General features: G+C 41.9%; 1 protein-coding gene across 1 annotated transcript in view; it reads left to right on the forward strand.

Annotated features, from left to right (window-relative positions):
* Positions 1-15,606, forward strand: part of LOC126262910 (mucin-5AC) — a 321,105-nt gene that overhangs the window by 148,356 nt on the left and 157,143 nt on the right. Inside the window, exon 3 of the mRNA XM_049959817.1 lies at positions 3,595-3,710. Coding sequence (XP_049815774.1) covers positions 3,595-3,710 — 116 coding nt within the window. The remainder of the gene's footprint in view (positions 1-3,594; positions 3,711-15,606) is intronic.

Below are 15,606 nucleotides of genomic sequence, written 5' to 3' on the forward strand. Positions count from 1 at the left end.
CCTGTCTGTGATTCAGCGTCAAGGGTAACCGCAGCCATGGTCTCCGAGCTGATAGTCCATGCTGCTGCAAACGTCGTCGAACTGTTGACTCAGGGATCGAGACGTGGCTGCACGATCCGTTACAGCCATGTGAATAAGATGCCTGTCATCTTGACTACTAGTGATACGAGGCTGTTGGGATCCAGCACGGCGTTCCGTATTACCCTCCTGAACCCACCGATTCCATATTCTGCTAACAGTCATTGGATCTCGACCAACGCGAGCAGCAATGTCGCGATACGATAAACTGCAATCGCAATAGGCTACAATCCGACCTTCATCAAAGTCGTAAACGTAATGGCACGCATTTCTTCTCCTTACACGAGGCATCACAATAACGTTTCACCAGGCAACGCTAGTCAACAGCTGTTTGTGTATGAGAAATCGGTTGGAAACTTTCCTCATGTCAGCACGTTGTAGGTGTCGCCACCGGCGCCAACCTTGTGTGAATGCGCTGGAATGTTAATCATTTGCATATCACAGCAGCTTCTTCCGGTCGGTTAAATTTCGCGTCTGTAGCACGTCATCTTCGTGGTGTAGCAATTTTAATGGCCAGTAGTGTACTTGACTGGGAGTCTAACCAGGGCTCTTTATCTCGCGGGGTTCATCGTGACTATTCCTGATAAGCTGAAAGCTTAAAATAAACGTATACGGTCCTTTATAAGTTTTTGTGTTGGCACTGTGTACAGTCATTCCAAAAGTTCCGAGACGGAGTTTGTTCGTGCTGGATTAGAAACGTCAGTGCTGCAGCGACTAAGGTGGCAGCTTGACCTACTAACTGTAAACAACAGATGTGCATTCTATTTGTTTGTTGTGAGCAGACATTCTCCAGAAAGTTTTGAAGACGAGAAAAGTGTGTGCAAAGTTTAGAACGCACACCTTGACTCCCGGACAAAAAATAAACGCGTGGATACCTGCCGAATCTTGATCAAAACGAAAAACGCGACATTTGTTTTCTGAAATTAATCATTACGCGGGACGAGATGTAATGTTATAAACACGAACCTACCACGAAACGACAAAACGCAGAATGGGTCTCTGATGTGTCGCCAAGACCCTAGAAGGGGCGAATGAGACTCCCGAGTTGAACAACATCTTAAGAAGGACTTTCATGATCGTTTCGTATGGTTGTGTGTATCCTGTGCATTATGTCCAATTGGGAGCAGACTAAGTAGAACAAATGTAGCACTGAAGCCACGTCCTTATGTCTTATCAGTAAACCTAATTTTCAACATTCTTCTGTAGCACTACATCTCAAATGCTTCGATTCCCTTCTGTTCCGGTTTTCCCACTGTCAATGTTTCGGTACCACAGAAAGATGTGTTCCAAACGTACATTCTGTTAAGTTTGTTTCTTAAATTAAAGCGAACATTTGATACTAGTTGACTACATTCGGCCAGTAATGCCCACTTTGCTGTGCTAGTCTCTTTTTAACGTCGTCAATCTGTAAGACATTTTTTGCTTATAAGAATTATTCCACTTCGTCTTCTTTCAGGGACCCAATTTTGATGTGATGTTTATCCCTAATCTCATTTCTGCTATTCCTTATTACTACGCCGGCCAGTATGGCCGTGCGGTTCTAGGCGCTTCAGTCTGGAACCGTGTGACCACTACGGTCGCAGGTTCGAATCCTGCCTCGGGTATGGATGTGTGTGATGTCATTATGTTAGTTAGGTTTAAGTAGTTCTAAGTTCTAGAGGACTGATGACCACAGATGTTAAGTCCCATAGTGCTCAGAGCCATTTGAACCAACCTTATTACTTTCATCTTTCTTCTGTTTACTCTAAAACCATATTCTGCACTCCTCAGACTGTTCATCCCATTCAACATCTCCTGTAATTCTTCTTCAGTGAATGACGATAGCAATGTCATCAGCGAATCTTATCACTGATATCCTTTCGCCGTGAATTTTTATCCCACTCCTCGACCATCCTTCTATTTCCGTGATTGTTTCTTCGCCGCACAGATTGAACAGTAGGCCAAAAAGGCTGTTCCCTTTCTTATATCTTGGTTTTTATACGTGTTATATGGTAGTGAAACATGGACTGTGGGAAAACCGGAACAGAAGAGAATCGAAGCATTTGAGATGTGGTGCTATAGACGAATGTTGAAAATTAGGTGGACTGATAAGGTAAGGAATGAGGAGGTTCTACGCAGAATCGGAGAGGAAATGAATATGTGGAAAACACTGATAAGGAGAAGGGACAGGATGATAGGACATCTGCTAAGACATGAGGGAATGACTTCCATGGTACTAAAGGGAGCTGTAGAGGGCAAAAACTGTAGAGGAAGACAGAGATTGGAATACATCAAGCAAATAATTGAGGACGTTGGTTGCAAGTGCTACTCTGAGATGAAGAGGTTAGCACAGGAAAGGAATTCGTGGCGGGCCGCATCAAACCAGTCAGTAGACTGATGACCAAAAAAAAATAATGTTACCCATCTTTCCCTAGAGCTTACACCTATTTTTCTGAGAATGTCGAACACCTTGCAAGATTTTACATTATCATCATCATCATCTACATTCATCGAATAGGTTTGAGGTACCTGTCCTGGCTTCAGCGTCTTAGTGGTCCTACATTGCTTACTCCTTTGGCCATATATTACGATACTTTTTTGGGATATCCGCCTTGTTGCGTTTTGTCTACAGAATGCATCCATCTCCGCTTACATTTGTCGGTTTCTTCTGTTACTGCAAGTATTTAAAGCTCATTTCTGACACGTAATTTACTTTCTTTTCCTATCTCCTAGTTTACATCCTTTAACTGATCAGAGAAATTTCATTTTGACGTCACTATTCGTTTTACGTCCTCCTTGTTAGCTATCCAAGCCTGAGGTCTGTAAAGTAGTATTGGTCAAACGCGTCTGTTTTGTTGTCTTTTTATTGTTCCACAGACACCCTGAAATTCTATATTTTATTCTTTGCATCGGTATCATAATGAAAAGAAATGTCGCTGACCAAGGAATTAAAATGACATTCTGGCTCGACCATTTTGTTTTCTATTACTATTTTTGAGCGCACCTGTTGTTTTCCTCGGGATGCTATTACTTTTGCGATTTGTATAGGTATTCTGAAATTATAATTTTTGCCAGTATGTTGTAATTTGAAAGTATTCTTTGTAATTCTTCTTACGGAGTGACTGTTATAGTCTGGCAGTCAGTATATATTATATATATATATATATATATATATATATATATATATATATATATATATATATATATAATGGTCGTTAACTAGGCTTATTCCTTTGTTTCCCCCTTCCATTTTTAATCATGGCATTTACATATAAATTAAATGAGGTTGTAGAACGACTACAACTCACTGGTTAATTATAATGCCATTCTTTCTTATTTTGCTACTTGTTTTTATTAAAAATTTAGTTTCATTATACGCTTTTTGTACATCGACAAATCCAATGAATGTTTTGTGTCTCCAATAGCGAGCGTAACGTCACAGCTGCCTCTATGTGGTTTTGCCTTTCTTAAGTCCCACCTAATCGCCACGAACACCCTTTTGTAAACAGATAAGATTCATTTTGCTGTCTCTTCCAGGACCTTACACTCTGTTTGCGCCGACGGACAAGGCTTTCGAGGCGCTCCTTGTGCAGCTGGGAGGACCTGACCGTGCCGCTGAGAAGTTTCAGGAGAACCCCAGACTGCTCAGCGGGGTAAGTCGCTGTATCCCTGTTGTCTGCACAAGTGTGGGAGCAGGCTGCTTACACTTCTCACCACGCGCTCGCACTGCTCACTGCATTCATCCTGACAAGTGGTTTATCTGTAACTATGCTTTCGGAGCATTAAGCTAAACAGGAAACAGACAACAGGAATATTTCATGTGAGGTATTTGTAAGTCATTGTCAGTAATTGAGAAATGCAAATTAGAAACTCATAAGAAATGTTCCAGTTCACAGTGGTCTGCAAGTGAAATGTTTATTTACACGGACAGCATCAACCATAGGAGAGGTTGCAGTAGAAGGTGTATTTGCGCATCTAGTACTTGTGTAGCAACGTAAACGGCGGTACATTACTGACCACCCTCCAAGACTGTGTTTCTTACCGTGACTGCAACAGCAGGACACCTTTTACAGCCGTTTACAAATACGTCTTTAAGGATGAATCTCTGTTCTCCCGTATGCGATTCTAAATGTCTAAAAGCAGCACTCTTGGGCTTGGCTTTCTCATCCAGTGCACTCATGACACCCTCTCAATGTCTGTGCAAGACTGTGAAATGTGGCACTACTGATGATGATACGTCCCTCGGACGGAAACATTAAGCTCGGCGACTTCCTTGGTGCCAAACAACACAAACCTACCTCTATGACATTCATACTCTTGCCGTAGATACACACGTGACACTTCATAACAGGTCGGAGGAAGACAATGCCATACCATCTCCGCTACGACCTTGCCATGAACGGCGATGCAGGAATCTTCTGTCTGTTCCCCTACACTCATCCCTTAATATGGGATCACTTTGACTTTTGATGTAGCAGGAAAGAAGAAAATCGAAGCGTTTGCGATGTGGTATTACAGAAGGATGCTGAAAACTGAGTTTCTTCGTTGTATTTGCGAGAAAAGGATATGTAGTAAACACTGACTAAAAGAAGGGACGGGAGACACAGCATGTGTCAAAACAGCAAGGAATAACTTACACGATAGTAGAAGGAGCTACAGGAGCAAAAACTGTAAGGGAAGCCAGCCAGATATTGGAATTTAATTGTTTAATTGAGAACGTATGTCCTAGAACTACTCTGAGATGAAGACGCTGACCCAGGACCACTCCTCGCTGGCCGCATCAAACCGGTCAGAAAATTGACGACGAAAAAGAATCTACTGCAACACTTTTTTTTCATATTTTCTGAACGGTATTTCATCACATTAGTGATTTCGGTTGTGCTCCTTAATGACTCAGAACGTGTTTGTTTTCCTTCTTCTAAAACTAAACTCCACCCAAACAGGCCATGAAGGCCCAACGGTACCGACCAGCCGCTGTGTCATCCTCAGCCCACAAGCGTCACTGGATACGGATATGGAGGGGCATGTGGTCAGCACACCGCTCTCCCGGCCGTATGTCAGTTTACGAGACCGGAACCTTTACTTGTCAATCAAGTAGCTCGTCAGTTTGCCTCGCAAGGGCTGAGTGCACCCCACTTGCCGATAGTGCTCGGCAGACCGGATGGTCACCCATCCAAGAACTAGCCTATCCCGACAGCACTTAACTTTGGTTATCTGACGGGAACCAGTGTTACCACTGCGGTAAAACTGTTGGCCTTTCGTTCTTCTACTGACCCTTAATTTTGAAGCACACTGTATTCCAAAGTTACAGGTCAAAAATTTTAAACTTGGGACAGGAAAAAAATAGTTGTACTTATCTGGAAAAATAGCATCTAACTGAGGTATCGCAGCCGTCAAGACAATAAGCTTGTATTCGGGGAGTATGAGACTAAAATCCCTCCTTGGATTTCTAGATTTGGGTTTCCTGCCGCTTACCTACCTCACTTAAGGCGAATCATCTGGTACTACGTCCTTGGCTGCCGCTTGCTTTTACGTTTCCACTTTGTTTTTGAGTAACTTTTTTCATCTCTCAAGGCAGGGAGTGCACTCAGCATAGGTGTACGCCGTTCCTCCACAGTCTTTATATCTCACATATGGAACACTGTTCTATTCATCGGTCGTGTTATTCTACCTGTGCGTTTCAGTGTTCAAAGACACGTGTTCTGTTGTGGTGGTAGTAGTTGTAAGTTCCAATGGGACCAAACTGCTGAGGTCATCCGTCCCTTCCTATTCTGGTAAACTGTTCTAAACCCGAAGGCTAGTTCAGACACTAAATTACTTATCTAGGTGTGGAGTGTTATGTGATGGTATGCCCTTTCCTGTCACTGTCTCATGTAGCTACTTACAGGGGATCTTCAGTTTTACATGGAATCTGAATCACAGGGTGAAATTATTTTTTAACATGCCTTTCGCTCAGCCAACGCAGAATGTCACATTCACTTCAGTATAAAAATGAATGGGCAGTCAGGGTATCGAATCCAGGAGGTTTGAATTTTTGTCTGATGTGCCCAATGACCACTAGTATTACTGCATATTTCATTAGCAACACCAGATCTAACCAAAATGGGAAATGAAAGTGATTTCAGTCTATTTAGGGGAACCATTTCTAGTATCGTCTTGACTATCAGAATGTCTTGTAACTTAAACGCTGTTCCAGTTCGCTCGATCATGATTGCACTCTCTGTCAGATGTTAGCGATGTAGGGGAGGCCGAAACAGGTTGTCACAATCTATGAGCTACAATTTTTGAAGAGGCAGTGTTTACAGTTTTCCTTTCTACCATTAGTGTATTTCATAATTTCATATTTCCCACAAACTTGAGGCCATAGCAATATTTGACATATCAGAAAAGAAACTATCAGGGTACATTTTTGTGACAATGGGAAAAAACTATTTACTGAAAAAGAAGTTCTACTAAGAATACAAAAGTCGAGCAATGATATTAATAAAGGACAAATTTAGACTCTAAACTAGTAATTTAAGTAAATATTTTAAAAACTTTCCTCTATTAGCGAAGTAATTTTGGAGCGCACTTACAATTTTGTAATGTACAAAAGTTATTTGGCCTGTTGGTACATAACTGATGAGACCACTTCTTATATTCCGTACATTGGATACATTCTTCCTTATCTTTACTGATACAAAGTGGTTTGGGACAAACTAAACAAAAATAGTCATCATCCTCTTCTTCACTAACTGAGAATTTTCGTTCTTTTTTGTTTTCACTTCTTTTCTGTTGTTTTTTGTATTTCCGTTGTTTTCGTTTTTTTCTGAACAGATATTTTTTCACTTGCATTTTTAGTTAGCTCGTAAAGCTTCTTTTTAACTGGTGAATCTCTTAAAGTTTCTGCATTTCTTTTTCAGGAACTATTTCTATCTTTATTTCTTTAGCAAACATCTTACTACAACATTGCTACTTGACAACATCGGTAGGCTTTGCTTTGCAAACTTTTCTGGGAACTTGTCCACAAACTTCTCTCTGTCGTTTACACATTTCGCGTAAAATTTGCATCAGTGAATATTTCATAACTTAATCGATATATATCTGCGCGGAAATCGTAAAGAAATATTAGATGTAATCATTGCAAGTCACTGTACGAGAATATGCAAGAGAAACAATTTGTTGCATATCGCATATTGTCACCAATTTCCCTGGTTTGTTGATCATCCAGTCCTCCAGAGTTGAAGAATTTCTTAAATTGCCCATACGCAGTGTGATCAAAAGACCGGAGCTTGTGTGTACAACGTGAACGGGGTAGGGGGGGGGGCGGGATGGGGGAGGGACGATAACAATGATTCCATTGGATCTAGCAAATCTTAGTCTTCATATGCTAAGATGGGACCCATAATTCTTGCTGAAGTTCGTTTACTGATCTGATAAGCAGTTACAGCTTTACGAATTGATAATTTCTCCTTTTTTTTGATTTCCTCACTGTTGGTTACATGAAGTATGGAGTAATATCTCTTCGGTTTGTCTTTTATGATTTCTCACCATCTTCACCTGAGACAAGCGAGCGAGAGAAACCCCTGCCAGTGTAGGCTGCCCCGTGTAACTCGCCAAAATTTTTGTGACAGCGAACCCTGAAGAACATTTTCAGTAAAGAACCGGGCTGGAAAAATAGACCTTGAAGCTAACCTCAAAACTGATACCGAACAACATTGTGCAGCTATTATAAAATAACATAAAATAGTTGGAATGTGGATTTCGTTTAGAGTGCATAATGAGAGTTGATCAATGAATGAACGTTTGTGACTACAAAAACACATAAACCTGTGAAATTCAGAAAAATACAACCAGGAACTATAAACTACGTACTCCCTACTCAGGGTATTGTGATCGTGCTGTGGTGTGAGTTTAGACCGCCGGGAATCAACAACGACAGAAAACTGAAACTTGTGCCATCCAGCTTTTGTGACAACATACCCTGCCTCGGTCTCCCTTACAAGATAGTTTTTGTTTCGGAATGATAACCGTTAGTGAAATAGTTATAAAGAAATGAAAAAAACTTGTGCGTCGGAGTGAATGTTGTGTCTAGCTCATAAAGCATAGACACAATGAGGTAGCTAGGTGCACGCTAAACTAACGCAGACGGGCTTGAAGTTCTGGAACATGAGACTTATTAATGAATAAGAAGAAAAGTACGTAGATGTTACTTAACTTTTATTCTCTTGTTGGAATACATCTCTTGAATAGTAGTAAGCTATAAGCACTGATACAAATGGCGCCTTGCTAGGTAGTAGCTATGGACTAAGCTGAAGGCTATTCTATCTGTCTCTCGGCAAATGAGAGGAAGGCGTCGTACTTCTGGTCGCAAGCAATGTCGTCCGTACAACTGGGGCGAGGTCATGTCCGTGTCTTGTGACCTGCCATGTGGTGGCGCTAGGTTTGCGATTACACAGTGGCGACACGCGGGTCCGACATGTACTACAGGACCGCGGCCGATTTAAGTTACCACCTAGCAAGTGTGGTGTCTAGCGGTGACACCACAGTGAACTGTATAAACTTGCGCTCTTAGGTCACTTCCTGCTTTTGTAGACGAGGTCGGTAACACCCGTCAACGCACACGATCTGGAGCTAGTCGATTCGAATTGTGATGACTGAGGAAATTTTCACCACCGGTACATCGCGACAAGGGGAGGAAAGCTGGTAGTGTGATGTTCCTGATCACTATACTTTGAGCCGATCTCCTGGATTAAACACCAAACATAGCAACAGTGTCTCATTGAGTGAAGAAGTCTTACAATGTTGATGATGATCCGTCCGTCCGCTTTGGACGTTATGGTAGTCACGCCCCTTGACGCTAAGCGAGAAGAATAGGTAGACTATGTGCTAGCAAAAAGAAGGTTCAACATACACACACACACACACACACACACACACACATCCTGCAGTCATTTACACTCAATAGATACTTAAGACAACCCTCACACATCACGCGGAGGAAGAAAACTTCTAGCAATATAAAAAATTTCTGTCTCGATTGCAAAGTAATTTTATAGTTTTTTTAATGCATCCGTAAAATGATTCGCTACGAATATCACTTCACTGTGAACTGCAGTATCACACTCAGCAGCCAGTCTGCTGTTTACGATACTGAAGTTCTCTTTGATGTGCTATTTCCAGTCAAGCATTTTGTATGTAATGATGGTACATAATACATTTACACTGGTCACACATTAATAAAAACAGTTTTCGATGGAGATATAAAATTGTTTTTTTACTAACAGCATTGTGATCGCTACATCACAGTGACGATGTCACCATTTGAAGATAATGCTTTCCAGTTTTGCCTCCTTTCTTTCCTAGGATATTCTTGCGCACACTTGCGAAACACCTTATTGCGTCAAACAAAACTAGCAGCATAACATTTGTCAAAATACTAAGTACAAACACAATACACACACCTTAAACATATCTTCAGCATTATTCGGTTAAAAATCAGAAGTAAGCATTTTTCATTCAGTTTGTAGTTTTCATGATTATTCTCAGAGCTTATCTGAATAAAGCCATCTAGGTCGCTAAACACATTTCTGCACTTTTAACGACGTTTTTGCTACTGATCAAAAATTGGAAAATCAACTACATACAGTCTCGATCTCGTTTTCAGATTTTTATTCGTCAGTAACCGGTTACAGCCCTTTCCTCAGACCATCTTCAGGCTTTTCCCTGCTGCAGTACAGTAATAATACATATTATATATAGAGGGATGAAAATATGGCTGAACAACGTCTAAAATATAAGCTACAATAATTAAAAACTACGATGTTATACCCGTTATGACTGCTGGTGGCGGTAGACGGAGCGAGATCTGTAGAAATAAGGACGTCACTGCTGAATAAGTCAGCTTTAGTCGAAATTATATACTATAAGCTCCGCGCATCGCTTACAGCATTACATCGTCGACAATCAACCATGCGTGAGGTATGCTACATTGATTGGTATAGTCAAATTAATAAGAAAAATAGATACAGAAATAAATTCGATAATTACATACATACAATTTTTTCGTTGTTAATCCTAACATAATTAATTTAAGTAAAAGAAACAAAATGACAGGCATGCAGTAAACGCTGTTGTATGTGGACTGCCCCCTGTGGGCATTCGTATGTACTTGCTGCAACAGAGACAGGGATGGGGGAGGGGGTCTTACAGCATATAATCTCTACTCAAGCTGCCTTATTCAGCAGTGATATCCTTATTTCTACGGATCTCGCTCCGCCTGCCGCCATCAGCAGCCATAATGCATATAACATCATACTTTTTAATTACTGTAGCTTATATTTTAGACGTTTTTTACTGTATTGGAGCGAGGAAAAGCCTGAAGATGGTCTGACGAAAGGGCCGAAACCGGGTGCTGACGAATAAAAATCTGAAAACGAGATCGATTGGTTTTTAACGTTTTATACCGGTCGCTGCTTTACTCCAATTACAGAATGCTTTCGAAAATTTCAAAACTTGGAACCTGTAAAACAAAGTCCCTTGTCAGTGGCAGTAAACTCTATGCTTAAGCGGGTAATCAACTAATAGGCATGGATGTTGTGCAACTGTTTCTGAACTTTCTTTTACAAGTTCTAAGTTTTGATCTTATGGTCGCAGCAGCCAAAACGTCATTTTAACCTCCTCAGTCCTTGTGTGCTACATACAACTTCTATTTCTTCTAGCTCAAGAAATTAACTAAATTTCGTGTTTATGATTGTAGCGTGTACACCATGTGCTTACTGTGCATCACTTGCGTTTCGGCAACCTTCCACTATGTTTCGGCATCTGATTGAAGAAAGCTGTTTACCGCAATGTTAGCGAGGCTTCGAGAAATGAATGTAATTTCTGCTTGTTTTGAGAAATTTTGAACTAGAAGGTGTTTGTAATACGATTTAATATGCTAATATACTCCAGCCTATGAAATTAGTGACTGTTTATTTCCTCCCAACAGTAAGGCTATGCATTTTATTCGATGTAGCACTATTGTCCTCATTCGGCGACAACCTATACTTTCACATACAAGAGAGACTGCAAGACAGAGAAGAGTCTGAAGAAAGACAGGCATAACGCGATGACAAAGAAGTATTTTCAATGAGGAAACGCCCTGGAACACCAAAGTCTGTATCAGAACCAACAGCAAGGATGTTCTACGTCATGCATTTACATGGTATGATACACAAAACTCAGACAACTGGTTTCAGAAGGGAATTGTATGTTTGTAAGGGTTTTCATTTGTGCAGTGCACTAAATCCAAAATATATTTTTGTTTCACTGAAAAATGAACTGTTTTTAGCAATTACCCGAAAAATATCTGGATGGACCATGTACATAGGGTCTTCAGAAAGTAAGTCAGGCATGTCTTCCCCTGCTGAGGTCTCTGCGCTATGAGAGCGGCGCATTGTCAGAGTAGAGACCATGTTCCAGGTTTTCTGCAGCCACAGCTCTGTTGCGGTACGGATAGCAGATACGTCACAGTGTGAGATCGGAATGGCGCTGCAACTAGAAACATACACCGAAGTTGGAGAACATGGGGCATTATGATTCCTACGTATGAAGTGCATACAGAATTACCGTGAAATTCTGCCGGTATATGATTCAAACGCAATGTCACGTCCATCCGTAGTGAAATGGCACCCACAATCTGACCATGGCCATACACACATGGGTGATTTTGTATCCCGCCTGGAAGGTGGCGCGTGGGTCTGCTCCTGAAAAATGAAAGGTTGGCAGAATGAAGAAAGCGAGTAGGAGCAGGTGAGGTGAAACACGTCGGTACTGCAAGTAAGTAAAAGTGGTTTACTGGTACATAAGTATATACAGAGGCATACATAACTTTGTACAGATGAGCACGTCAGTGCGAAGCCTTAGACCCGTCGTAAGCAGTGCAAAGTCTGTATATGAAGCGAAGTTGAAGCGTAGTGTCCCGGCTGACTGCTCTTGATCAAATGGGTAGAATCTGTAGCAGCGCTCGTAGAGCTCCACAGCGCCGGCTAGAGGGCGCTGTCGTCGGCGTCTGTTGTAGTGTCAACTTAAGAACTTGCACCCAAGCCGTGGCATCGTAGCTATCGATACCACAGGTGATGCTGGTCGAGAAGGAGGACCGTCGACATCGATATCTACCTCAGTCGAAAATACCCAGCAGTCGAGGAACTGATTCACAGCAGTCGCAGATGTTTCGATGACGAAGACGTCCACATAGCGGTTCTTGAATAGCTCCGTAACCATGGAGGAGGATTTCTATCGTCGATGAATTGAACGATTCATATAACCTGATAAATGTTGTTTACTTAGACTTTGTGACTATATTGAAAAATAGTTTCATGCGTGTCACTCTGAAGTGCAGAGCAGAATTCAATCAAAGTTACTTGCCTGCCACAGTAATTTCCAACTTACTTTTTGAAATTCCATCATACGAAGAATTTTCTGATTTTATTTTCAGGTACACCAGTAAAATAGCATTTTATGTGTTTCAGCTGGTAGTCTAAAAATAGAAATCAGAAGTATGTCTTGTATCCTAGTAATTCATCGAGGGATCCATGAAAACACGTCCTTACTAGGATAGGAGATAATTTGATATCTGATGTAGCATACATAGTACATGCTCTAATATTTTGGTGAATCTCAACAATTTTGTAATTTCAGTGTTTTAGTCTCACTTTGTGCCAGAACAGCGTACTTAACAGTGACACACGTTTTTCATTTAAAAAATCCTACCTCCGCCCTGAAGAAGTGTTGTGCGAGCTAGACGGCCTTAGTCACAAAAATTCACATTGCCCACCAGCTCATTTAGAAAGTTGCTTCCTCTACTGACATACACTGAAGTGACAAAAGGCGTGGGACGTCTCTTAATATCGTGTCGGCTCTCCTTTTGCCCTACACAGTGCAGCAACTCGACGTGGCATGGACTCAACAAGTCCTTCGAAGTCGCATTCAGAAATAATGAGTCACGGTGCCTCTGCAGCTGTCCATAACTGCGAAAGTGTTGCCGGTGCAGGATTTCGAGCACAAAATGACTTCTCGATTATGCCCCACAAATGTCCGACAGGCTTCATGTCGGGCGATCTGGGTGGCCAAATCATTCGCTCAACTGTGAAAAATGTTTTCAGTCACGAATAATTGTGGCCCAGTAACATTGGCGCACTATCGTCCATAAAAGTGAAGTTCATGAATGACTGTAAAAGGTCTCTAAGTAACAGAACATAACTAATTCCAGCCAATGATCGGTTCAGTCGGATCCATTGCACGTAAACGCAGCCCACACCATCATGGAGCCATCACCACCTTATTGGTAAGATGGTTCCATGGCGTCGTGAGTCCTGGCCAAAACTCGAACCCTACAACCAGCTGTTACCAACTGAAATCGGGTCTCGTCTGACCATGCCACGGTTTCCCAGTCGTCTAGAGTCCAACCGATATGGTCACGAGCCCAGGAGAGGCGCTGCAAGTGCTGTCGCACTGTTAACAAAGGCACTCGCGTCGGTCGTCCGTTGCCATAGCCCATTAATGCCAAATGCCTCCGCACTGTCCTGACAGGTGCGTTCGTCGTTCATTCCACATAAATTTCTCTGGTTATGCTACGCAGTGTTGCTCGTCTGTTAGTACTGACAACTCCACACAAACGCGGCTGTTCACGGTCGTTATGTGAAGGCCGTCGACTACTGCGCTGTCCGTGACGAGAGGTAATGCCCGAAATTTGGCATTCACTGCGCACTCTTTACACTGTGGATGTCGGAATATTGAGTTTCCTAATGAACCGTAAAATTACTACTGGTTCACCAAAGGTTATTAATCTCAATCAATACACCAAATGTAAAGTGGAAGTAGGTGCCAAGGAATAACTGGTGAAATTACACACAATTTTCAATAACACTCTTTATTCAAACTTGGTGCAAGACTTTACGATATTTAAAAAAAACAACAATCACTTAACAAATAAGTCACAATTTAAGATATGAAAGGACTTTTAAATTGTTATAAAAAATTTCACGCCAGTAAAAGGCAAGTACAGGCAAGCTATTTAACGTATACAACGCGACGCTGTACAATATTCCAAGCTCAGCTAAATTACAGGCGAATTTCACTCCATTCATTAAATGGCGCAGAATCTAACTTGTCTACGACATATAAAGACAATCCTGTTTACAAAAGTTCTCAAAATAGAAAAACCAAAACGCATGAGTGATGCGCACAGGGGGACACTTACAGTTAATAACATTAACATAAAAAACAAATTTTACAAATTTCTGTCAGTTAACTTACGGCAAACACAAACGCTCGCCAGGTAGGACTTGCGAACTTTTACAACATTCTCCTTTCAAGACAACAATTTCTACCCGTAATGAAAAGGCAAACTTTTGCATGGCAAGAAAACACACTAATAACCAACTACCTGTATAAAACACGTAAGCACGTTGAGTAAAAGTCTTAAAAGGTATTGAATTGGAAAAACACACAACAGTTTTTGCTGACTAGAAACAATATAAAAAAATCCACTACGGCGTACATTAACAACCTTGCTTGATTGAAGCCAAATATACATGAAAACAAATTTACGTAAATTACAGCTTCCAGATGAGCAGGAATTCGTTATGCAGTTGACTAGTTCATACTACGAGGCAAAAGGAATTTTTATTCTTTCCTAGAGTTATGGCAGGCGAGAGAATGGATCAGGTCTTAGTGCCTTGCATTTTAAACAATACAGTCATTGGTGCTTTAAACTTTCACAGACATGGCAAAGGCTAACAGTCTAATAAACCCGTAGGTAAGCTGGGAGGGGAAAGAAGCAATCCGAACCACAGATTTACTCTGACCCCCCCCCCCCTTTCATCCTCAAAAGGGGACAAAACGGACCACCCTTCCTAATATTACCACCTTCCCGCAGGTGGGCAGACGAGAATGAATGGCGGGAAACCACCACCCCCCCCCAAAAAAAACGGCTTGTATAATTAAGAAGAATAAGTAAATTGAATTCAATTAAACTTCATAAAATCTGTTAACAATCAATACTCAACTTTTGGTGCGTTACGACTCCAAGGAGTGAACCAACGCAGCACCTCCAAATGCTCTGCCGTGCCGCCCGCTGCCAGCCGTTTCAACGGACGCAGAAAGGCGCGCCTATTTTCAGAACCTCCTCGCCGGTCGACAGCATACGGCCGAACTGCAGATTAGGCCCCTTGCGGACCCACGCTCAGGAAGATTCCTTTCGCGACGAGCAGTTAGCGCCCCATACCCGGAGCCGCTACTCGCGTCGCTTACGCTGATGCCGCGGTCTGCGAGCTGTTCCTCTACCACCGGCAGAGAAGTCGCTTCTTGATGCCTCGACTACCAACTCTCCACGAGAGCCCATACAGCCACTTCTTAAACCCACGCGAACAGCCCACTTTTCCCCTGTCCCGCTAGAGGGAGACACCGAAGCCTTCAATTGCGACAAAGGCGCCACCGCCAGAAAACGGAGGGCGACTGCTTTACGCTACGCGCTGCGGTGCACTTTTCAAAGCTAACTTTACTACGGCAAACCTAACATTTTCCAAA

The sequence above is a fragment of the Schistocerca nitens genome, chromosome 6 (genome assembly GCF_023898315.1).
Source record: "Schistocerca nitens isolate TAMUIC-IGC-003100 chromosome 6, iqSchNite1.1, whole genome shotgun sequence".
In the NCBI taxonomy this organism is placed as follows: Eukaryota; Metazoa; Arthropoda; class Insecta; order Orthoptera; family Acrididae; genus Schistocerca; species Schistocerca nitens.